Below are 26707 nucleotides of genomic sequence, written 5' to 3' on the forward strand. Positions count from 1 at the left end.
GGTAGGTGGTTGAGGGAAAGAGGCTAAGTGAGCCTAACCAGATTCCTGTTCAGGGGAAATTACAGGGGTAGAAGTAAAAATCTTTATATAATTGTATTCAATCATAATTATAATAATAAACATAATAAAATATTGAATTTTTATCTTATGCAAGGTGGTATGTTGAGCACTCTTACATGGACTATTTCATTTGATGTACCAGTTCTTTGAGATAATTACAATTACTATTTCTGTGTTAGAGAAGTTAGAGAACTAAGGCTTAGAAGTTAAACATTCATTGTCCAAGGTCACTAAGCAAGAAAGAATGAAGTCAGAAGCGGAGCATGGGTCTGCCTGACTTGGGAATCCTTAATTTTCTCATATATTGTTTGCCATGACAACCACATCTTGCCCTTTTCTTCCCATCACTCTCCCCCCCCAAAAAAAAATCTAATTATTTCCAACATTTTTTAGTGAAAAATAGCAGAAATCTTAAAATAATTGGAGCAACATGATAAAAAAATTATGTACACAATGCCAGTACATTGTCAGCACGCATTGCTCATCCCATTTTTTTCAAGGCCCATTGTGAGACTTCTTTTTCTACATGAGGTCTCAACAGAATGCTGAACCTCAGAGGTATTTTACTTATTGTCTGCACTGTGTATTTTTCACTTAAAAAGTCTTCCTTGAAATAATATGCCCTGGAATGACAAGTTTCTCCAGAAATGTTTATCATAGTAATACCAATACCTCATATTTGTTGAAAGTGGTTTGTTCACAAAATAACTGTACCACATTATCTACATTATAAAGAGAGAAATAGAGAAGATTATAATTTTAGAAACACAAACCTTAATCAAATATTGTCTAAACTTCTGGGTCAATTAGTCATCCAGAAGGAAAAAAAATGCAACCTTAAAGAATTATTCAAATTTCATCTGAAAGGAAGACTTTAGGATTATTTAAACATAGCTACTTCTTTTAGAGAAGCAACCTAAGTTTTTTTTTAACTATTAAAACTCATATTAATAACTAAAAAGTGATTCTGTCCAGTCATACCAGTGCTCATCAATCCACTGTTGTACCATTTTCTGCGAAATGCCTGCCCTGCACTCTCGCTCTTTCAAACAGACATGGAGGAAGGATAGTCCAACCTACAGACGCCACCACATTCAGCCTTCCTGTACCTTCTATTGTTGTGAAGGAAGAGAGGGAAATTGCTTAATGTATGTGAAGTCATGGCAGCAATGCACACCCTTAAGAGCTAATCTTCAATATAGACCTGTTTTCCATTCTGCATCGATAGTTGTATAGTTGATGATGGTCTTGATATTTTGATATTTATCATTCACTTGAAGTAACTGAGAGAAATCTATGTGATGCATCAGAATTTTTTTACTGAGGGCTAAAAATTAATTTTATAATACCAAGAAAAATATACCTATATACCTGCATTTTACAATACTCCAAGCAATTCTTGTATACATGTCAGTATCTCAAAAATATGACATAACTATTACAGTACAGTAGGTAGGTAGAAGATATCTGGTTTTATTCAGATGCAGAATAAAATGCAGGAAGGTTTTAGGGATTTTCTATTGATTTTCCAACGATTTTCTAACATAAATGTGCCTTGTGCACCACCTAGAGGAAAAATGCAGAATTTATATTGAACATAAACACTTGTTTTGGTTATAAAGACAAACTGAACAATCTCATCAAGTGAGTTATAAATAGAAACTTTTTTATCTGATTGAGATAATTTTCATATAATCCTGCTAAAATACAATTTCCAATCTTACATTACTCAAGTCAAATGCCAAATGGAACCTAGCAAGAGTTCTTAGAGTTGCAATTAAAATCCTTCTTGAACAAAACTTAAACTCTGATTTCCCTTGCAAATTGGAGAGCCTACAGCTGGATTTTCTTCTAACATTAAGCTAAAGTCTAGTTATTTGTAGCACTTGTGTTACCAATAAATAATTTAATTGACAAGAAAAAGCATTTTTCTCTTTTGTTCTCCATACCCCCCCACAAAAAAAACTGTATTACTGTCAAGCAAACAAGAAAACTAAAACATAGATCATAAAAAACTCCCAAACCTAAGTGTTTATTACCAGGATAAAAAAAAGAATCAAACTTCATCATCAAACATTTTTACCAAGTATCCTTCTGGGCCTAATAGCATTATGTAGCAAAGTGAGTTAAATTAACAGTAACACTACCTTTCTAGGAGTAAACTTCTTTAATATGCAACTCTATGTAAGCTGAGGCAGATGCTCAGCTTATTTTTTAAAAATAATAATTATTATTATTTATAAACATTTTTTAAATGAGAAAAGGCTTCTTCCTTTTACTATACCATATTAAAAGCACTTAATCAGGACTAACTCTCTATACTTTCATTTCTTCTCACTATATGCTCTTTCTTCTTAATTAGTCTCATTAAAAAATAAGGTCTGTTTGGAGAAGTGTGTATTCAGGTTCTTTGCCATTTTTTTTTCATTGGGCTGTTTGACTTCTTGGTATTGAGTAGTATAAGTTCTTTATGTATTTTGGAAATTAACCCCTTATCAGATTAACAATTGGCAAGTATCTTATCCTATTCAGTGGGTTGTCTTTTCTTTTTGTTGATGGTTTCCTTTGCTGATCAAAAGCTTTTTACTTTGATGTAATCTCATTTGTTTGTTTTTTCCTTTGTTTCCCTTGCCCGAGGAGACCTATCTCCAAAAATACTGCTATGAGAAATGTCTAAAATTTTACTGCCTGTTATCTTCTAAGATTTACCTGGTTTCATGATTTACATTTAAGTCTTTAATCCATTTTGAGAACATACAGATGACCAAAGACAAATGAAAAACTATTCAATGTCACAAATCAGAGAGATGCAAGTTAAAACCACAATGAGATATCACCTCACACCTGTCAGACTGGCTATCATCAATAAATCAACAGACAAGTGCAAGTGAGGATGTGGAAAAAAAGGGAATTCTCATGCACTTTTGGTGGGAATGTAGATTGGTGCAGTCACTGTGGAAAGCAGTATAGAGACACCTCAAAAAATTAAAAATGGAACTGAATTTTGACCCAGCAATCCTACTTCTGGGAACATGTCCAAAGAAATCCAAAACACTAATTCAAAATAATATATGCACCTCTATGTTCATTACAGCATTATTTACAATAGCTAATACCTGGAAACATCCCAACTGCCCATCAGTAGATGAGTGGATTAAAAACTGTGGTACATTTACGTAATGGAATACTATTCAGTGGTAAAAAAAAAAAAAAAAAAAAGAGGAGGAGGTGGGAAGGGAGAGGGAGAGGAGGGGGAGGAGGAGGAAGAGAAAATCTTTCCTTTTGCATCAACATGAATGGACCTGGGGAGTTCTTGCACTAAGTGAAATAAGCCAGTCACAGAAAGACAAATGCTGTATAATCTCATTTATATGTGGAACCTAATGAACAAAATAAACTGACAAACAAAATACAGACAGAAGCACGGATACCTGAAACAGACTGAAATCATATATATTTATATATAGGGAGAGCCAGAGGGAATGAGAGTGGGAGTACGTGAAAGTGAGAAAAGGGTGGGGGAGAAAATGGGGAAGGAAAGGGACTTTGCCTGGGGCCACGGGCAAGCCAGGCAGCATGCATGTGATGTTTCGTTGAGTTGTACATTTGAAAGCTGTAGGATTTTGTGAACCAGTGTCACCCCAACAAATTCAATTAAAAAAATAAAGCCTCAGTTAATAGTTATGTGCCATTGACTTTGTATTAACAACTGAACATAGATCTTACATCCACATATTCAAAAGCCAACTCAGCATCTCTATTTGTTTATTTCAAAGGACGTTTCAACTTAACATGTTCAGAGCCATTTTGTTTTTCTCCCAAAATGTGTTTCCCTTTCAGATCTCTTTTGTTTAGTCTATGGTACCAAGAAACTTGAAAGTCATCCTTGCAAGATTGCTTCTCTCTCTCTGTCCAAACATAATCCATCATCCAGACCACTGATTTGGCTTCTAAATAACTTGTCAATCAGTTCACTGCTGTTTATCTCCACTTCTGAAACCCTCGTTCAAACAGCCAGCACTTCTTACTTGATCAATTGTCATAACTTCCAAACTCATCTCTCTTCGTCACTAATGCCCATGCTCAGTTCATTACATATCAGCCCGTCTCTTCACATTGCCCACCCCCTAAAAGCCCTCTTAGAACCTTTCAGTGGCTTCCCAGTGCTTTTACAGACCAAGACCCCAGTCTTGAGTCTACCTACGAAGGCTCTTTTCAGCAATCTCATCTGACCAGCACCTGCTCCACCTACTTCATGTCACATCTCTCTTCCCTTTGACCTCCATGCATTAGCCACCAGAATTCTTACAGTTCCTCTTCCAAGGCACCTGTGGGCCCCACTGGAAAAAAAAAAAAAAAAGTTGTCTTGGGCCACACAGTAAACATATTGTAATATGTAATCACCAAAAAATCTCATAATGTTTTAAATAAGTTTATGATTTTTGTGTTGGGCTGCATTCCTAGCCATACTGGGCCCCATGAGGCCCACGGGCCGCAGATTGGACACCTCTGACTCTATTCTTTTTTTCAGGTCTGGGACTTTGTAAATACTGTTGCTTTTTCCTTGGAACACCCTTCCCCCCACCCCATTTTAATCTTGGTCCTTCATTTTCAGTTATTTCTTAAGTCCCAATTCAAATTCACTTTCTCAGGGAACTGGTTCCCTGAGATTAGGTCAGCCTACCCTCTCTCATCTGCTCTTTTTGGTGTCCCCATGAGCATATGAATATTCTCTGTTTTTGCTAGTCTTTATATTTTCAGTGCATGGCACAGAGTTAGGAAGCACTTGATAAATATTTTCTGAATAATCAAATATTTTCATGAATAATAATGATCATTTTGTCTTCATTCCAAGGGGAAAAAAAATCAAGGTGAAAGAAAAACAAGCTATGTTTATCTCCTCTCTTTCCCAGTACTAAATGAAAATGATAGGAGAGGTAAACACAAAATGATATGTATAAACCAAAGTGAGAAAAGGAGAAAGCAAGGCAATTGACAAATGATTTCAACAAAATGTTAGGAAGACTAAAAGCAGATGATGAATTAGTGACAGTCAAGTAAGACAAAGTAAAATGCTATAAAATATACATAGAAAGGGCTATAGTAGGAAGCTAATCTTCCCAGTGCCAACTACTGTACCGTGGAGAGTAGAAGTGAGGGTGAGGCATGGGCTAAAAACAGAGAGATTCATTGAAAGATTGCAGAGAAAACACGTTGTCTCTCCCCACACCCATCTCTCTCATCCAACATTTATTTCAGTACATCCAACTGCCTAGCATTTACCCTTATTCAAATGCTGGGTGAAAGAAGAAAAACCAAAAGAGTAAGTGGGGTGGATGAAGGCTAGGAGAGAGGAAAGGAAGGATGGAGGGAGGAAGAGAGGGAGGTTGGAAGGGAGGGAGTGAGAGTGGAAGGAAGGAAGAAAAGAAGGGAGGGGGAAGGGAGAGCAGAAAAGTAGCCATTCTTTTGGATAAAAATTGAATACACTGCTTGGGAAGAAGTAGTGCAGCTTGTGTGGGAGTTGAACGTTGACATTTAGGAGTTGCAAATTATAATGTTCAGCTCCCCTCCCACACACCTTAAAAGAAAGCTTGCCAGTGCAGTAAATGCCTTTGACAGAAATTCACGCAGCTTCTCTATTGCCTCTTTCTTATATATAAATGGACAAGCCAGAACTGCCAAAAAACTGAGGGGAGAAAAAAACCCTGAAATATGAATGAGAAAGATCAAAATAAGCAAAAATAATTTGAAGAAGAGACAATTTACTAACAAAGGGATTTAAAGTACACTTACAGCATCCACAAAGATAGTCAAGAAGATATTCTATCTGTTGCATGTATAAAACAAAAAATAAGAACAGGATGTCATTAAAATATAAAAATCAGAAAGCGTGTGTGTGTTAAAGTGTCAAATTAAAATATGAAGAATAAAAATCTTCCAGAATAATAGAACTAAATGACAAGAAACAGAAAATACAAGAAAAAAAGAAGACATGGATCATTACTCCAAGATATTTAACATTAAAAGAGAGGATTGAGACAATGGAAGAGAGGTTATACTAATAATTATAGAATAAATTTCCTAAAACTGAAGTCCTTCTGTGAAAATCCACAGACTGCAAAAGCCCATGGTGTGCCTGGCTTAATTAATAAAAGAAGGACACACTGAGCCACATCATTGAAAAACCTTAAAACAATAAAGATAATATATTTAAATTTTTCAGTGTGGAAATAAAAACAATTCCTTAAAAAGAAATAAATAACACTCTTATCAGAATTATCAGCAGTACTAGATGACAGAAAATAATGGAAGCATTTTTCAGAATTCTGAGGAAAATGATTTTCCACCTGGAAGTCCGTGTACAGCAAACCCACCAAATGTGAAGGCAGAAAAAAAATACTTCCAGACATGTAAGCAATCCAAAAAAGTTTAGCTACTATGGTGCTTTTGGTTGAAATTCCTTTAGGATATACTCCAACAAAAAGAAGGAATAAACCAAGAAAGAAAACACCAGGAAAGAGTGGATTCTACTCAGAAGAGCAGTGAAGGCAAGTCACGGGGTGGCAGCAGGGCACCCAGCCAGCCACACTCGGTGCCCAGGAGGAAGGAGGGCTCTAAGCAGGAGAACATGGCAGGAAGAAGGTCCACAGTATCATGGTATGCACAATAAGAAGTTTGAACAAAATGTAAAATGTAATGAAGGCAAACGATGCAAGAAAAGAAGAAACCAATGCATATAATGCCATGTACTACTTGACTCTGCAGGAAATAATATTTACATGATCATAATAACCATTAACAGTGTGTTTTAAATTTCATATTTTAGAAACAACTTATAGACAAAACATGAAAGTATTGTGTAGAGTAGAATTAAGTGGTGTGGCCCTCAATAAAAGTAAAAGTACAGTGACAAGAGATGACAGGTAGAAGGAAAAGTAAGGGAGAACTGAAGGGACGTCAGGGCTCCTACCTGCGTTTTACAGAGTGGAGTCAAGAATTACTGTCTATAGTTGGAGAAACAAACCAAGGTAATAAAATTATATTATATAGTAAACTAAAAGAAGATAAAATTATATAGTAAACTAAAGAAGATAAAATGTTGATAGAAATATATTAGGAAGTAGGGAAATATTGAAAAGCTTGGTAATGAGCTATCTATCATAGCAAGAAGTCAATATTGTAAAGAATACCTGAAACTGATGAATCTAGAAATAGATATATAAGCACATTTTTTAAAATATCTCAGAGATTTACTAACTGTGTGACAGCTAAACTAACTTAATCCCACTGTATCTATTTCCTCATTTGTAAAATTAGAATAATACTAGTACATACTTTCTGGTATTTATTTTAATGATTAAATGAGTTAATATATGAAAATCTCTTATAATACTGCCTGGTACATTGAGTGTCATATACAAATATATAAATACTGGGTTAGCGAAAAAGTGTTTTTTGTAAGATTGCTCTAGTAGTGCTTACTTGTCTTTAATTTCATTCAAGACAATTTTGTTAGACTGTATTGTGACAGCTGTCATACCAGTGTACATTAAAAAACTTATCAAAATTGGTGAATTTTTGTGGAACCATTTTAATATTGAATATGGAAGGAAAAAAGCAACATTTTCAGCATATTGTGCTGTGTTATTTCCAGAAAGGTAAAAATGCAACTGAAATGCAAAAAAAGATTTGTGCAGTGTATGGAGAAGGTTCTGTGACTGATCAAATGTGTCAAAAGTGGTTTGCGAAGTTTCGTGCTGGAGATTTCTCACTGGACGATGATCCGCAGTCTGGGAGGCCAGTTGAAGTTGATAATAATCAAATTGAGACATTAATTGAGAATAATCAATGTTATACCACGTGTGAAATAGCTGACATACTCAATATATCCAAATCAATAGAGTTATTGGTGAAAATTAAAAATGTGTCTTTTATTTTATCGACTTTTTGGCCATCCCAATATATATTTGATGCCTCTTGATGAGTAATACGGGTGGAGATGGGGGAGAGAGCCATAGGGCTCTTAATTTTAATTATTTACCCTCCTTATTTTTTATTTTTTAACAAAAATAAGTACTGCTTTGATAACAAAAAATACTTAAATGACTTTTAAAATCATGTTTTACAATTGAATAAGGTCAATTCAAAAGACTAGAGAAGACAAATTCAAAATTGTACAATGAATTCTTTAGCTCTGCTTTAAAAGTACTAAAAATCTATATAAAATCAAATTGAATTAAAGGATTAATGTGAATGCAACTAAGCCAAATTTTCGTTCTTCTACAATCTTCAAAGGAGAAGTGTTTGGGTGCTCTGCTCCTGTTTGCTGTGTACATGGGTTGTTCCTTTCATTTTCTTCTTTACTTTCTTTCGTTCTCCTCTTACCTCTTCTTCTCTTTCATTGTCTTCTCTCCCTCCGGACTGGTTGCCCGGCCTAAGCTTTAGTATGTTCATGGCCTGTATTACAGTGCTTGCTTTTCCCTGCTGGGGTACTAAGTGGATTGGTGACCATGGAAATAGATATTTAAAAGATTAAAATTTGTTGGTCTCTATAACATACTCATTACTGTAAGACATATAAATGCAATTTATTTATTTAATATCATAAATAATGGTGTATGGTTTCCTAAGATCCGAGATTACCACACTGTTTATATTTAAGAAAATTACTTTTTAAAAATACAAATAAATATGAACCATGTTTTAATGTATTCCAAAATTCTATTGGCTTAATTAATCATTGAAATTACTCAGAGAAACAGTGTGTCTTTAACATCATCTAGACGTTTGCTTAGAAAACCATTCCTGCCAACAGAATCACTTGCTGTGCATTCATATCTTATCATTAATTTAAAAAAATACTGCTATTAACCAAAGGGGGGAATCTCATCCTAGATAATACACCTCTCTGCAGTATATTCAGTGACGTAGTTTGCTAAGAACGAGCAATTCTAGTGCTTAGAGAGTGGGCCTTAGGAAAACAAGCATAATAAACACCATTTTTGCTCTTTTTTAAATGATATTCGGGTTTCTTTAATGACATGTTTCTAATATTTTTTTTCCTGCTTTTTTTTTCTTTTTTTTTAAACTCAGGGATCGAAAATAATGCATTTACAGGTCGCAGCAGTGACGCAGCATGAACAGCAGAGGGAGCAAGAGGCACAGGCAGGACGGTGAATGTTCGTGAGGCCAGTATTTCACTCCCTCCAAACCACACAGGAATTTGTCCCAGGCATTCGTGTGCAAAACTCTGCATCGTGAGGGTGTGCAAAACATATTGATTGAAGTAATTGGGAGGTCTCTTTATTCTCAAAAGTAGTATGAAAATGTCAATTCCATTCTTACTAAATATTAATTCTTGGGTAAATAAAATTTAAAAAGATCTCGATTTATTTTTCAAATATTTTAGAAACATCATTTTCAAATATTTCAGCACCTCCATGATCCCTGCTAAGAGTATTTTTGCACCAATCAGCACAGAGTCTGTGCTCCTTACAGGAAGACTTTCCTTCTTGGGGAAGAGAAGCTAGGCCAAAACAAATCATCTCACTCATGACTGACACTAAGAAGGACTTGTTAGGGTGGCCCAGTTAACACACGTATGCCCACAAAAGAGGCATTTTTAAATCCCTATTCACTTCTGTCTATGGTCTCATGTTTTCTCACTTCTTTTTTTTCATATATTTCCTTTCCTTTGTATTTTGTTTTTCCTGTTTTCTGTCATTTCCACAACTCTTTTCCTCCAAGTATTTTTTATTTGTTCTTTCTTATTTTTATTTTATGATCCAATCACATTGTATTTCAGCCCCTGCTTTTTAATGTTCTTTATTTTCTTTTTAATAATTTTCCCTTTTTCCTGCCATCCATCTTTTTCATCTTTTTTCTTCTATCCATAAGTTTTTCTCCTTCTGTAGTCTTAACCATTGCCTCAAAAATTGCTCTTTCTTTTTTCACATTTATTGAAAAAGCTATTTCTTTTCAACTTTCGTAAAATGGAAAGAGCAATGTCTGTGGCCATATTTATTAATTTTCTTGTTTTATAAATGTTTACCACATGTCTATGGCACATGACAAGTACCAGGCACCAGAAGTGGGGTAACAATAAGGAATGAATAAGGACGACAAAAATAAAAATGACATGATTCTCTTCCTCCGTTGCTCATAATATAATAGGAAATAGACACAAATAACTATCAAGGGAGCATAATATCAGTACCATGAGAAAAACATAGTATTTTTCTCTAAGGAGAAGGGATTAAATGTGAAAATCCTTAGATATCAATAGAGAGAACAAGATTAATAATAACATGAGATGAAGAAAGGAATAGTTTAAATATGTTAAAGCATGGATGTATATGGAAGAATAACTGAGAATTTTGCCCATTATTTGTCAAACAATAAGGATAGTTCCTCTGCAATATTCAAAACAGACTGCTTGTCAGCAAGTCTTCTTCACCTTCTGTAGACTCAGTGGGAAAGACTGAGTATCATAATTACTAATCCTCACCCTTTATTTCCCTCTGTCTTCCTTTGTAAAATGGGATAAAAATGGCACTGAATTCATAGAGGTTTTGTGAGAATTAAATGAATTAATAAATATAAAATATTTATAATGGTTCCTGGAACATATTAAGTACTGCGAAAAGTATTTTCTTATTGCTGGCATTGTTATATTAGAGGTTCACTGAAGCCAATTCAAACACTCTATATCCCTTCCATGAATCTTTTTTGAATCTCTCCAACCTACTCTGGTCTTTTATTTCACTGTACTCCAGTCAGTGTTACCAGTTAACATTAATTACTCTCCAATTATTTTGTGCATTTTCATTATGTGTCTTCATCATAAATGTTTTTTTGACAGGGACCATGAAACATTATTGTATATTTATTTGATTTGTCTCTAGAACTAGAATGCATGAGGACAGCTCATAGGCACACATAAAACATTAGCTAATCAATATAGTTCATATCAAATAAGTGAATGAGTCACTACTATGGAATGTACATTTACTAGTGAATAGTAAAAATTATAAATGAGCTGAAAAGACATCTGAGAAGAACTGCTCAAATAAATAGCTCTTTACTGATTCAGGGTTATTTGACAATATCAAAGGACATTTATTGGCCAATCACTATTACACGTCTATTAATTCACAATAAATTAAATATTTAATTAAAATTTTAAACAACTTAATGAGATTTTGTACATGAGTAAGGCTCAGAGAGATCCACAGTTACATTGTTGTCAATAATGACAGAGTTAGGGTTCTAACCCATGTCCAACAAATCCCATGTGCTCTTTCTTCTATAACATCTTCCATTAACATAAGTAAGATAACTTAGAGAAATCACTTGTTTTTTAGAGTGAACAGGTATAATTACATAGTCAGAACAATTATAGAAGCACAAATAACATGATAACAAAAATCAAAATGCAGATGGACCTGGGGACTATTATGCTAAGGGAAATAAGCCAGTGAGAGAAAGACAAACACCATATGATCTCACTTATTTGTGGAATCTAATGAACAAAATAAACTGACCCCCAAAAATAAAAAAGCAGAGGCATGGATACATAGAATACAACAGCTGTTGTGGGGAGGGAGGTGAGTGTGGGGGGAGGTGAGTGTGGGAGGAGGTACTGGATGAAGGAAGGTGAAGAGATTAGCCAAAGAACATGTATACATAAACCATAGACACAGACAACAGAGAGAAGAGGAAGCAGGAGCTGGGGGAAGGAGGACAAAGAGGGGGAAATGGGGATATTTATAATAATGTCAACAATAAAAATAAAGTTAAAAAATTAAAATGTAAATTATCCGCTATCCAAGGAAACCTAGCAAGAGTTATTAAATATTGAAAACTGATTTAAAATGCTAGAATTCTATAAATTGTAATGTCACCAAAATATTAATATTTTATGTTTTTAAAGTTCAGCCTAAATTCTCTCTTGACCCCATGAGTGGGTTATTTCTTTGTTAACTTGGAGTAAAATTAATGCATTACTAAACAGAGCCTGCCTTTATGACAAGTCCTTCAGCCAGCTCTGGCTATCAACATATTTGATAGGGTGTTATCCAAAAACCTGCTTCTCTCATTCATTCATTTATTCATTTTTCAACAGATATCTATGAAGCACTTACAAGCGCTGTTCTAAAACCTAGAGATATGTCAGTGAAAAAATAAAGATTCCCTACCCTGGCAGAAAAACCAAAAGGGTTAGGAACGATGCATGGAGAGGTGATGGCGAAAACAGCTGCAATTTTAAGTAGGCTGTTCAGAAGGGGCCTCATGGAGAAGATGGCATTTGAGCAAGGACTTGTAGAAGAGAGGAAGGAGCTATCCCTGAGGAAATGTAGGAAAAAGCATTCAGGGGAGACACAGCCGTCAGTGCAGAGGTCCTTAAAGTGTGTCTGAAGTTGAAGTTACAGTCCAGCACATCTGGAAAGAAACGAGAGTAGCAAATTGATAAGCTCAGAGGTAAGTGCTAACTGGCTTTTACTTGGAGGGAAATGGGGAGATTTTGCAGGGTTTTGATGAATGTATTTGCAGTTAAAAATAAGTAGCATAGAGCCATGTAATGACTTGTTAAAAGATAATTTAAAAGCACCAGGCTAGCAAAGGGGAGAAGGGGTGGGGATGGTTTGGCTACATCCAAAATATTGATGGTCAAATTCTTTTTTAAATCTTTTCCAGTTAATGACAAATACCACAGAGAAGAAGTAATTTAAATTTAATTTTAATATAAAGGAATTATAATTCATGTAAACAAAGAATAGTGCCTATCTTATCAATGTTTGATTATTAAAAATATTAATAGCCATTAAAAATGCTAGTCTGTTTATCCAGTCATAAATGAACTAAGTTTGTCAACATTTTTAGTAGATTTGCTTTAGTATGCAGAATGGGTCCACTTTTGGGATGACCTGAGGTTTCTGTGGCTGAAGGTCACAGACATCTCCCACAGAGAGCACTTCAGCAGCCTCCGCTGCAGGGCTTCCAGCAGCACCCGTGCTAGAAGGGAAGAGCGCACCGAGCGAGCCAGGGTGGGAGAGGTCGCCTGGCTGCAGGCCAGCTGGGAGCGGATGCCCAGCAGGCCGAGTCACAAGGTTCGATGAGCATGGGGAACTTCTTCCCCACCTGGGCCAGTACTGATACCCCAAAAAGAGAAGCCAAGGAATAGCTGGGTTGCTGCAATGCTCACCTAAAAAATTACAATGGGTTTCCAAGGCTGCTATAACAATATGTCACAGACTGTGCATTTTAAATAAGAGAAATTTATTTTCTCACAGTTCCAAAGGCAAGAAGTTCATGATCAGTGTGTCAATAGATCTGGTTTCTCTGAGGCCTCTCTCCTTGGGTTGCAAGTGGCGGCCTTCTTGCTATGTCCTCACATGTTTACCTTTCAGTGTGTTTGTTGTCTGTGTCTTAATCTTTTCTTATAAGGACACTGGTCATATTGGCCTAGGGCCCATCTATCTGACCTCATTACCTCTTTAAGGTCCCTATCTCCAAACAGTTACATCCTGAGGTCCTAAGAGTTGGAATTTAAACATATGAATTGCAGGGGGTTGGGGGGTCGGGAGGGTGTTAGAATTCCAGCCCATAACAACTAGCATCAATAGCTGAATGATCTATCAGGCTGAAGCAAAAGTCAGGACCAGAACACCTAACTGCCTAAACATCAGGCAAAGCAAAAGAACCTAAACATGTTTTTGTATGTATTTCTTACAGGTTTTATTGTTGTTTATTGCATATTTTTATATTTTCAAAAAGCATCAAAGAAGTCATCATGAAAGAAGAACTTTACTATACTTTCTTATATTTATTATAATAGTCATTATTAGTTGGTCTCTAAAAGTCTTAACTGGCCTATGGCCAACCCTAAGTGCTAAGTAAGCAGCCCAGACAAGTGGGTGCGTATTTGAGTCAGACCTCCGGACCTAGCGTGGAAATTGAAGTGTAAAGCAGAAAGCTGATTGAATCCCATTTATGGTGTCCAGAGGAGTAAAGAGAGTCAAAAGAAGAGCCTACCACTGTGGACTGGAAATGCTACACACTCACTCCAGACATATCAGGTATGAGACTTGGGATACCAAGTGTGATTAAGATTCTTTTATGGTCCTCGAAGGGTGAATTCCCGGTTAAGTGGTGGGAAGACATGGGCTTTAAAGTGAAAAAGTTCCAAATGAAAAAAAAAATATAGATCATATTGGTTGTGAAAGAATGAGAATGTAATCAAATTTCCTCAGAATGGAAACATCTATATTTCAATTAATATCTCTATAACACGAGTTCCTTTTCTTTATTCTTGTTGTTCAGCTGGGGAGGGTGGGAGGAACTAATTAATGATGATTATAAATTTAATCCAGTGAAAATATACCAGAATTCAATAAGGCCAGAAGAAACACGGAATATATTTTCAGCCAACAGTGCCCTTGAAGTCGCATGTAATAAAAGCTACAGTTTCCTGACTTTGCATTAATGTGTTGTGAAAATATCAAAAAAAAAAATAATAATAAGGCATTGCCTTTACTTTTTTATTTAATAGTCAAAACTCCCCCGAGCACCAAATATTAGATTTGATTCTATCAAGCTGACACATTTGCTATTGCCAGAGAAGCATGATGTTGACATTCTGGTTGCTAGGAGTATCACAGTATCGGATACGTATATGATAACATCCTGTTGGTACAACTGTGGGGCTTTTTAATCGGCTGACCATACAGTAATGGAAAGTACCAATTTACCATGTAAATTATACATGAAAATCATAATTCACTAACCTGAAAAAATAAAAGCACAAATATTTAAGGATTATGTTTAAAGTTTTTTTTGCAGCATCTTTCATAGTGAAAAAATAAATAATTACAAGCCTTGAAACAAAGCAGATGCTCACCACCAGTAGCAGAATGGCTGAATATTTTGTGCTGCACAAGCACCACAGAGTACCATGGAGTCATTAAAAGAAGTAAATTATAGCAATGTCAGTTGACTTGAAAGAATTTCTACCATGTGTTGTCAAGTAAGAAAAGCATAATGCAAAACATTGTGTGTATTCAGCAATGTTTATAGCAGCATTATTTACAGTGGCCAAAAGGTGGACACATTTCAATTTTGAAATTCATTAATTATAGTTTATTTTTAATTTTAAATTATATTAGATAATTCTGAATAATTTATACTTAAAAACATAAGCATATAACTTTTTCAAATTTTACAATTATTTTAAATAACTTTTAATAAAATATATTCAATTTGGACTTTAAATACAATTATGCCTTGGATACAATTGCATTTTTAATACTTTGATCACTACCATCAATAGGACACAGATTATGTGAAAAGCTTGATGACAACCTAATAGTTTTGTTAAAATAAAGGCAAGAAAAAAACAATTTTATAGAATAAACATGATTTATGAATTATATATGTCTTTATTTCATTAGTTATTTAAAAAAAAAACACTTCCTAATCAACAGGACATCAGATAATTAAATTTGATCTTTTTGGATATTTTGCAAACTTAATGTCATTTAAAAAATGTAGCTTGACACACATCTTCCAAATTTGTTATTATGAATATATATTTGTCAAGGTATAAAAATAGAACATTATATTCAATGCTTGTTAGCCTGTTTCATGATCTTTAAACATTCTAAAATATGCATGTGAGCCTCCGTTTTTACTTTTGACCCAGGCTACAGAAGTTTTCTGGACTGGCCTGAAAAGTGCTTTGAATAAAGGGCCTGTGAGAATCTAAGGTTAGGGTACCTACAAAAGAGCTTAGGCGACTGGGCTCAGGATATCTTGATGGCCAATTTGGGGAAGAATGAGAGCTCCAATACACTGTTTCTAGTCAACACACATTATCAGGAACTTCATTCATTTCACCAAAGAAACATTCTTTCCATTTCTACTATCCTCTTGCAAAACTTCTAAGATAAAGCCTTCACAGAGTAGGCTTTTGATGAGTTTTTCAAATGTTAACTAACTACTCCTAAAGAAAGCATTCCTAATTAGGGTATTTCAAATGTTAACCAACTGCCCCTAGGTTGTAAATTAAAATGAACTGTCAAACTATGTACCGCTGTTTAAATAGCTGTATTTAAAAACAAATTATAGCAAATGTAACAATCACCATGTATAAGAGCTTTATAAATAAAGACTTTGTTGTTCTTTCAGGTCTTCTTGCGGGTCCTAGATTCAAATGAAGCCAGACTTTTCTCTGAAAGGTCAGAAGTCATCCACTGCCATAGTCTTGCAGTGCTATATTGAACTGCACTTGGAGCACAGAGATTAGGATGTCTCTCTTTCCAGCTGGTCCCTAACTGTTGCTCACGGTACTTGGCTAAAGTTTAAAGAGGTCATAAGCGTTCCAATCATTGCCACCTCTCTCAACACACCTCTCAGATCATGGCACACATCTGAGACAGTGGCTACCTTCTCGGTGAAGCCAATTTCTCCAATTTAATTTTATATTTAAGATACGTTTAAGCCATATGACCCAGTTCATTTCATCTTTGAGGAGCTTTCATCTTCACCATTGATATGAATAAAATCACCTAACCCCACCATACAGAAAGAGTAAGTCCAAAAGTCATCTATTTTGGCAACAACCTCCACCTAGAGCAAGACTAGTCCCGGGGGAATGGAAACTAGTGCTCTAGCATGAGGCTATTTTAGTGGAAATAACAGAAGGCTTATCTGACAGTCTCTGTCACTGATCTGCATTTTTCTAATGCTTCCAGTCCTTTTAAGTTTTCTAACTTTGAGTTTTCTTTCTTATCAACATCTGTTTGCACGGGCCTGGGCCTCCGCCAAGATCTTGATTTGTGGGGTATGTAGATTCCTTCCATCTATCAGCTGGCTGTTCAGGATGCCTGTGAAAATGTACCTCCACCTTGCTTCCAGAGAGGCTAAGAGCTGCATTAAAGTTTTAGTTCCCTCATGTGCACTAGTTGCTATAGAAGTTACCTGGCTTAGCTTAGCGTCCCTGCTTCTTGTCCAACATCAGTAACTGGAAGAGGCTGAAGTTTGGGTAGTCAATCACCCTGGTTTGCTTGGGCTGAGGTAGTACCTGGGGCAGAGAACTTTCGGTACTAAAACCGAAACACCCTGTGCAAACCTTGACTGCTTTGTTACCCTTACTGGGTGAATTCTGGCACAAAATAGAACTTTCGTGTGAGGTGGTCCCAGTGCAAGTCTAGTGCAAGTGGTACTAATACATTTCCTAACTTAGAAAGATCCCCGAGCTAGTGCTGTTTGCATCCAGGCTGTAGCCTTGGAGAAAAATAAAGTACTTTGACCTTAAAAATTTTAAGAAATTAACTTTCACAGCCTCCCAGCTTTCTACTTACTCAACAGCCTACTATAGGGTATTTAAGCACTTTGCTGCTATCACCAAAGAGTTGTTTGTTCAAAGACAAATGACCTCAAGCCTGGAACTCTATGACTTTCCATTAATGCCTGGAATTAATGTCAGGATTCTCATATGTGCTCCACTAATAGCTCCTCAGTCATATGCTTCTTTGTTAAGCTCTCCTTATGCACTCCTTGTCTTCATTTTCTTCACTTAATAACTAAACATTTTATATGCATTGAGACTTAATAAATTGCAAGGAGTTTCCCTAATAGGTAAAAACCAGAGTTTCAAAAACTAAAATTATTCACTCAACAAATATTTATCAAGCAGTTCCTATATCTTTGCTGCTAAAGATAAAAGAGTGAATAATGCAAGCACACCCTGTCAGGCTACAGAGGGATTCTGAGGAGTAAATGGGCAATAGCAATGTGGCAAATACCATGAAGGTCATGTTTCCCTTGCTATGGGAGCACACGGGAGAAACAACTAGTCAAATTTGAGGGTCCTGAAAGCTAAATGAATGGGTAGCACTCAGGTTAATGTATTCATTGATTAATTCAATAAATGTTTATTGAGAGCCCAATGTGCAGCAAGCACTGTAATAGCCATTGCATATGAGCATGACTATAAATATGACTGGTCTTTATGTGGGAGTTTCATGGTCTAACATTAAGAAATACGTACAAATGAATAATTATAATATGATTTAATAAGGGCGGTAATAAAGCTCTCCAAGGAAAGTCTCACAAATAAAGGTGACTTCTGTATGGAATTGTACTTGACCTATAAATTTAGGGAGGAACTCACAGGATAATGGAGGAAAAGAAGAGCTCTCCAAGCAGAGGCAACAGCTTGCAGAAGTACGTAGAGGTGTTAAAGAACATAGCCAGTAAAGCAACTACACACAGCTGGGCGTGGCTGTGGGTAACGTGTTGGTGAGGTGCGGTAGGCAGTGACTGGAATAGTAAGTGGCATAAGGTCACCAAAGGTCTGTTATGCCACATTAAGGGGTTTGGATTTATTCTGAAAATTGTGGGAAGTCACTGAATGGCTTTAAGTTGGACGGTGACCTTTTGAGATTTGTGTTCTGGAAAGATATCTGCAAAGATTGTGGACTGGATTGAAGGAAGAAGTAAATTATCTGACCCTCAGAAACACTCTATGAAGTGAGTATGGCAGGTATTTTCACTCATATTTAATATAGGAGGGTTCTAGAGGTCAAGTGATTTGCTGAAGTTCCCCTAGGTCATCCCAAAATTGAACAAAATCAACACTGCCCAGAAAGAAATGTAGTTGGAAACCTCTACACCATTTACCTTTGGCTTCAGCCATGTTATCCTTAAAAATGATCTTTAAAAGTTCTGTTTGCACTGTTAATTCCAACTATATTTGCATTAGAGATTAGACAGAATTTGTACAGTCTGAATTAGATGCTTTGAAGCATCAAAGTGTTCCATAATATTCTTTTCTATTTTCTAGGCAAAGATCTGGGTCACTCTAATTTTCTAAAGTTCTAAGTTTTCTTAAGTCTTGCACTCCAGGCTACAAATAAGCCATTGAAATATTCCAACATTTTTTATTTGGAGTCAGCAGGGGGTAATTTGCTTTAAGAAAGTGATATTTGTATCCTCTAATAGTGTAAACATTTCAAAATTGTTGTCATGGGCTCAAATTTATGTCTTCTGACATTTGTGGAATAACGTGGATGACAAATAATTTTGACTTAATACGCTTGATTTGGTTTTGCTTCTCAGTTTTATAAATAAGTGCCAAAGAGCCAATAATGATTTTTCTCTTCCCTCCAAAAATGTTTCTAGTCAATAAAGTTTTCAAAAAGTTTATTAATTACCATCAATATTAGGATTAAGTCCATAGAAAAAGGAAATACAGTAGTTTAAATTATTCCTAGAATGTCTGGAATTGTTAAGGGATGAAAGGTAACAACAAGTCTGTATATGTTTTGCAAGGGAAGGTCAGTTTACCTTTTTCCTTAGAACTTGGCTCTTAGTGTGGTCCCAGGGCCAGCAGCATCTGTGTCACCTGGTAACTTGTTAGAAACACAAATTCTTAGTCTGAACCCCAGACCTATTGAATAGAGTAAGGGGAGAAACAGCAATATGCTTTTGCAGAAGCTCCCCAGATGATTCTGACGTATGCTAAAGGTTGAGGCATGATGGTATAAGAGAACAAAAGCTTATGTTTCAGATTACAAAGAACATGGTTTCAATTCTAATTCCAGTCATGGAATTTTACACACATCATCTCTTTCCTGGTGTCATCACCGGATTACCTGGCTATTGGCTTAGCCCCTTAGCTTGCCTTATTAGTATTGTAAATACTACCCGAGTTATTCTTATTCACTTGCTATGTCGGCAGTCTTCCCTCTCCAAGTCATTCGGATGCATGCTTACGTTTGAAAACTACTGATGTATAAGGTATAATGCACTGGAAGCACACCAGCTACATAACCTGCAGTGCCCAGTGCAAAAGGAAAATGCAGCATCCCTTGTCCAAAAATTAAGAATTTCAAGATGTTGACAGCAGAGTATTAAACAAGGAATGGGCCCTACTGAGTATAGGCCAATGCTTGTTCAGGTTAAATGCCCAAAGAGGAGTTTCTGCCTGTATCTAACCACACTTTTTTTTTTTTTTTTTTTTTACAGATGGGAATAACACAATGCAGTGAAAGCAGGCCACATTTCCCCCTCAGACACCACCAATCTTATCCCCTGGGCTGTATCTCTTCAGAGACGGACCATGCTCATTAGCCTCTCCATCTTTGCTCACTGATGTCTGTCTTCCTTTCAGCTGTACAAGTATATTTGTACTTCACGAGCCAATCTAAAGTCTTCATCTTCCCTGAAGTCTTCCCTTCCTACCTTAATTCACTTAACTCTTGTATTCCTAAACTTTTCAAGTACTTGTTTTATATCATAAATTTAGCTCTTATTTTTAAATATTAATGATTGGCACTCATCATGTTCATGTTGTCTCTTGAGTTAGAATATAAGCATCTTACAAAAGGAGATGGTGCCATTATCATACAATGGAAAGAGCACAGGCTTTTGAGGTCTGCATGTAAATATACCTGTCTGATAATCTAATTGTGATGAGAAAAATTAATTCACATTGATCCTCAGAATCTTCATTGGAAAAATAAGGTTAATTGGGCGTTTATGAGGATTAAATGAGATAATACACATATGTAAAGACCTGTGGAATACATAAGCGTTCATCAAATATTAGTTTCTCTATCAATTGTACCCCATAATACATCTGATTTGCTTCAGCAGACAGACCAGTGCTGAACACAGAAATCAGTATTCAATAAATTTTGCTCATTGGAAGTTAAATATATCTTTTTAAAATGTATTATTCTACATGTATCCAGGAAGTAAGCCAATCTTATATTAAATTTTGTATGAAGTGTTATTAGCTTTGACTTGTTATAATTTTATTTTTTTATGTTCAATATTTAAAAATCATGTTTATTCTATTATAGTTGTCCCAATATTTCCCCCTTTGCCCTCCTCCACCTATCCCACCCCCTCATCCCCGCCCCCAGTCAATTCCCACACTGTTGTCCATGTCCACGGGTCATTCATACGTGTTCTTTGTCTAGTCCCTTCCTCTTCTTTCTACCAGCGTCCTCCTTCCCCATCTCCTCTGGTCACTTTGGCATTTTCACACCTACTATGTTATTAATAATACTTTACATGGCTGAAAATAGAGATATTCTTATTCCCAATGAAAAAGAAGGAAGAATGGCATCAACAGATTCAGAGATTACTATAATTTACAAGGTACTACTGCAATTTAATACACACTAAAGTGTCCTTGAATCTGGGACTAAACTCAAATAATGCTAGGTCCTTGTCCAATATTTCTTTCCCCACTGTAAGCAATTATCTCCAACAAATAAGAATATACCTGCAAAACAAGTGTAGGAACAATTATTTTAGTTGTTTAAAATAGTGTAAGACTATTTCTTTTTGTGTTGAGTATATAGTGGGCATTCAATGTCTCTTGAATCAAAGTATCTAATAAAGATGCTGATTCACAGTAGCACATGCTTAGTAAAGAGTGTTATTTAAATTCCTTTTTTTGATACACGTATTTTAAAGGGCCCACTCTCTACTACTTAAAATTTAAGAACAAGGCTTATTATTTTTAAGATAGTTTCAAATTGGGGCCTAACCCATCATGCTTGAGAACTGCTTCCCTCTCCTATCTTTATTATTGTACTCTTTCCTGCTAACTGGCACAAACCACACATGCTTGCCAAACTTATGACTCAGGCTTGTGAAGACATTTTGAGGCCTCTCAGTCACAGCCCAGGAACCCAAAACTGTTCCCACGTGAAACAGCCAAACATGCTCCCTAGGCCAAAGGTCCGCTACAGTGAGGACTCTTGTATAAAAGGCGAATGAGAAAGCAGCACCCCCTTCTGCTCCCACCCCCTTCGCGTCGTAGTATCCAATCGCTTTTCTCTATCGTGTGGTCGGAGCCCAGGATTGGCCAGGAATGAGAAGGGCGCGGGGCCAGTGTGCCCGGGCGGAGCGCGGAGACTTGTCCATCACGTGCGGCCTCGGGGCCTCCCCTACTCGCTGCGCGCACGGCGAGGTTGGGGGGCGGGGCCCGGGAACTGCTGCGCCTGCGTTGTGGGCGTTCTCGGGGAGCAGCTGCCGCCGCCGCCAACGCCACTGCTGCGTTCTGGTGTAGAATCTGGAATCCCTGCGCCGCCTTAACAATGAAGCAGAGTTCGAACGTGCCAGCTTTCCTCAGCAAGCTGTGGACGCTTGTGGAGGAAACCCACACCAACGAGTTTATCACCTGGAGCCAGGTACGGGGTTGGGGTACGGCGGCCTCCGAACCCCCTGACTAACCGCCTCCTTTCTCGCTCTCTCCCGCGGGGTTGTCCCTCGCGGCCTGTGGCTCGACGCCTTGTGCGAGGCCCGTGGGGTGGCGGGACGCCGCGGGCCTCGGTATTCGGTCTCCTAGAGGACCCCTCGTATTATTGTCCCCGCAGGGAGTTGTGGGGAGCTGCGGGGAGCTGCTGGGGTCCTGACTGGCGCCGCTAATCCCAGGCCGCGGTGGGGGAGGGGCGGCCCGCGCGGGGCGCCGCGGCCGAGGAGGCCTCGTAACGGTCCAGCCCGGTGGGCTTTCGGAACCTGCCGGGCAGAGCGGGGGGCGGCCGATGAGCCAAGGGCGCGGGAGCTACCTTACTGCACACTCCTACTCGGTGCTCCCGCTGGGCTCGCGGGTTATGGACAGACAGCCCTGGGCTTATCGTAGGAAATCTACCCCAGCGACCGGATTTTCCTCTCTAAACATAACACTGCACTTTATATCTGGGATTTTTATGAGACGAGCAGAGAAGGAGGCAGGTGTTCAAATGCAGGCTACTGCTTATCAATAGGTTTTTAAAATTATGTAAAAAATAGGACATTTTGAGCCATTTGTGTACACGTATTTTTGTGATTATTTTAATCAAAGTGCTTATAGGTAGGTATTCAGTAACTTAATAAGGAGCTATTTAAAATGAATCACTAAATTTCATTAACAGTTGACTCAGAATGATAGGTGGAATGCCTTGATTATTGTTCTGATCCCAACTGTGCCACTAAACAGAGATGACCTTAGTCAAGCTCCTTATTTTGTGTGGCCTATGCTTCATGTTGGTAAAATGAATGGGTTGCCTAGGTGATCCAAGACCACTTCAACTTACAGACACTAAGATTCTAAGCAGAGTGATTTTTACATGAACAATGTGTGTGCGTTAGAATTCACTTTCAGGCCGTTGGAATTGTTTTGCGAAGGGCAGTGGATGTACCCTGCTTACTATAGGTGATCATCTGTTTGACATATTTTCTTGTCTAGAGGTGTGGAGAAGGGAAAACTACCTGCACAATGCCTGGCACTTGTTAAATGCTGAGTAAATGTTATCTCCCCTCTTTCTCTCCTGTTTCTTGCCTATCATAGGAATTCTCAGTTATATTGTTTACTTTTGTCTTAACGGGGGCACTATGTTGAGTACTTGAAGTTTTGACTGTGCTAACACCGTGTTCTGTCTTACATTACTGTCATTTGTTCTTTTTTTAAAATCTTCCTTCTAGGACTTAATTTTTCTTGATATCATCAACCGAATGGTATTAAGCATTTGATGAATTCTGTACAGTTGTACAAAGAAAGGTGAAAATAGGGAAGCCAGCTGCCTGCATACACTTAAAAATAAACAGATGCCTCATGCTTTCATCAGTCAGAAGGATTAAAAGTTGACAAGGATGGATCAGCACAGGCTTGGATCAGTAACAGCCTTGTGTTCATATTGGATATTGGACGGAGAGTCTCCCTCTCACACGAGCTGATTTTATCATACTTTTTTGGCTTGGAGGGGCTTTCTTGTTTTTATTGCCTAGAAATGGTACATGAATACAGGGTTAAGCACAATAATGCCTCTTTTTAATTATAAAATCTTTTACTACAAAATCATAAGCATGTATTTCTAGTACAGTGTCACATGCAAGCGCACCATAAGACGTTTTAGGTGAAATGTTCAGATTAAACCTGTAAATTATTACACACATATTATTACCCTACCAACCATACTCAAGGAGGCATTATTTCTGCCAGACCCTGTATATTGGCAATTGGTTTTAATTAAAGGGCATTATGTTGATGATGGGTCTAATAAATTCATATTAGCCAAAACATTTTAACATTCTTATGGGCAGTATCAAATGTAGAGAGTTTCATATTAATCCATAAATGCATCATTTTATGAATTCTAAGCCAAATAAGCAACTTAAAATCAGTCTCATTTTTCCCAATATTAAGTCTAAACTGCACATTTTCTAATACATAATGGGACAAGTAAAATACAGATCGAGAGCAAGGACAGTATCTATGCCAGGGATACAGTAGGTACTTAATAAATGTTTGATGAATCAATGAAATTCTTGAAGTATATAATGGGAGTGATAAGAATGATGATAAAGATAGAGTTATGCCTGAACAGAACCTTAAAAATCATCTAGTTTAGACTTACATAGTTAAGGATTTGAAGCTTAGGTTAGACTATTTATTCATAATTACAAAGCTAACTATTATTTGAGGTGGAAATCTAACATAGATGGCTGACCTTCTAGATGTGTTCCAGCCACACCACAACACTTAATACAGGTTGGCACAATGTTTAGTTACCAAAGTCTTAACTTTCACAAGTCAGTGGACAGTTGTGGATTTAATACTGTTTAGGGCTAAAGCTTAGTGGCTTAGGGAAGCTGTCTCACTCTCCCACAGATTTTTCCAAATACAGTGGCAATGAAAGGTAAAACTTTAATTAAACAATGATGTTAGATGGAAAAACCAAAATAAATTACTCTCATGTTTTAAAAGTTGCTTTTTAAAAACAAAAAAGTTATTATTTAAAAAAAGTTGTTTCTGGTTTCCTTCAAACTTTTTTTGCTGAACTTTTGTTGGGTAATTTAACATTTGTACTATTTCAGTGAAAATCATATTAAGACCTTTTAGAAGCAGCAGATGTTTTGGAAAGGCAGTATTTTATGCATTTTTTTTTCACTTGTGGAAAATAATTTATTCCTTTAGCTTGAGTATAAGACAAGGGGAGAAAACTTTTGCCAACTAAAGTTTGGCTTAATATTCCTAAAGACTCATATAACTTTAGTTGTTTTTTTTTTTTTGAAACTTGTAATATGACAGAAATTAAAAATGAAATACTTCCATTTTCATCCTTAATTATAGAAATGTAATATTCCAAGCAATCAGAAAGAAGTATACTAAGTGTATTATTGATTCAAATAATTGAAATGTCTTGAGATCCAGGGTGTCTCTAAAACTTACTGTACTTGTTTTATTTTTCCTATATTTTCCCCATGGAACATTCTTTTTACTTTCCTTTTTGGTTCCTTCAGTTCCTGTAACTTCAAAATTTTATTTAGGTATTTTGGCTCTGGTAGGTAGTCTATTGCTGAATGAAAGACAGATAATGCTATTGGACGACCTAAAGCTGTTTCAATTGTAAAAGAGTTCTAAACAGAGGACACAGATTTAGCTTGGAAGCCCCTGGGGAAACTTGAAATTCAGAGATGAGGTTATGGAAATTGAATGGAAGTTCTTTTCATTGGTAGTAAAAAGCAGCCCTTACTGCTATTGATATTTGATACTTTGTTGATGTGAAGCAGTATAAAAAAAGGAAAAAATTGGAAAGTCATTGTTTTGCCAGTGTTACTACTTTTGTCTCTATTCTTTAGATTGCTCGAGAAGACCAAGAAGTGATTTCCATTGAAGACTTTATATCCACCTTTTTTTGTGTGCCCTTTGGCATTCTGTACATCTGTATCCCTCTCAAATCAGCAGAGATAAATCTGGAAATACAAGGGAAAGAGTGCAAAAACAGAGTGTATTCAGTGTTCCTAGTTTTTTTTGGTTGAGTTTGTTCTGTAGGCTCTTAAAACTTCCAGTGTTCTGGTACTGTTTTGAACTTCTCAGCAACCATTACATTATGGCAGTATTGCCAAGTGAAAACAAATGCCACAAATGTGGCAGAAATCCACCTTAGGTGGACCGACAAATAGTGGAAAGATTCATTGAGGAGTGTTTAGTTTGTATATGTAAGAGGAAGAACTCGAGACTCAGAAGGAATGGTTGGTGAATATTAAGTTGTAGACTGATGATTTAAGAAAGCATTGCTAATTTTTATTCTGAAAAATGTTTTAAAGTAATGGGGCTGAAGTATTAGATTATTAATAAGTACATTTTAGATGTTTTTGACCAAGAGGACCAATCTGAGCAGTAACAACTGTTGCTACTCTTTGGAAACTTGTTAACATTTACGGGCGGGGCCTAAAGAGAAGCTACCCATTTCTCCCACCATACTCAGTAATGGCTTTCTGCACCTTGTAAAGTGTGTAGGGAGAGTTCGGGGTTGTATTGCTTGAGCCTTACAGGTTTAAAACATCAGTAAGGTGGAATGTTTGCATTCAGGTTACTTACTGTAAATTTTAGAGTGGAGACTGCAGGAATACCATAAATGGAGAGACACAATATGAGTGAATGAGGGTTGAGTATGCATGAGAGAGCAGAAATAACCAAGAGGCATTCATTTTCTCATTTATAAAATCCAGGAGTTAAAATTCTAAAAATAAAATTTGATGTACTGTGACACAAATTCATTTATTCAGTCCCTCACAAATATTTGTTGTGAATCTGTTATGACTAGATAGTGTGCCAGTACTACATTCAGTAGTGAACAAAATGCCT

General features: G+C 36.7%; 1 protein-coding gene across 2 annotated transcripts in view; it reads left to right on the forward strand.

Annotated features, from left to right (window-relative positions):
- Positions 1-22092: 22092 nt before the first annotated feature.
- Positions 22093-26707, forward strand: part of HSF2 (heat shock transcription factor 2) — a 32543-nt gene continuing 27928 nt past the window's right edge. For both annotated transcript variants that reach the window (XM_054569889.1, XM_054569890.1), the window contains exon 1: positions 22093-22268. In XM_054569889.1, coding sequence (XP_054425864.1) covers positions 22176-22268 — 93 coding nt within the window. In that variant the 5' untranslated portion in view covers positions 22093-22175. The remainder of the gene's footprint in view (positions 22269-26707) is intronic.

Source organism: Pteronotus mesoamericanus, unplaced genomic scaffold, assembly GCF_021234165.1.
Source record: "Pteronotus mesoamericanus isolate MK-2021 breed Mesoamerican mustached bat unplaced genomic scaffold, CSHL_Meso_final contig_20, whole genome shotgun sequence".
NCBI lineage: Eukaryota > Metazoa > Chordata > Mammalia > Chiroptera > Mormoopidae > Pteronotus > Pteronotus mesoamericanus.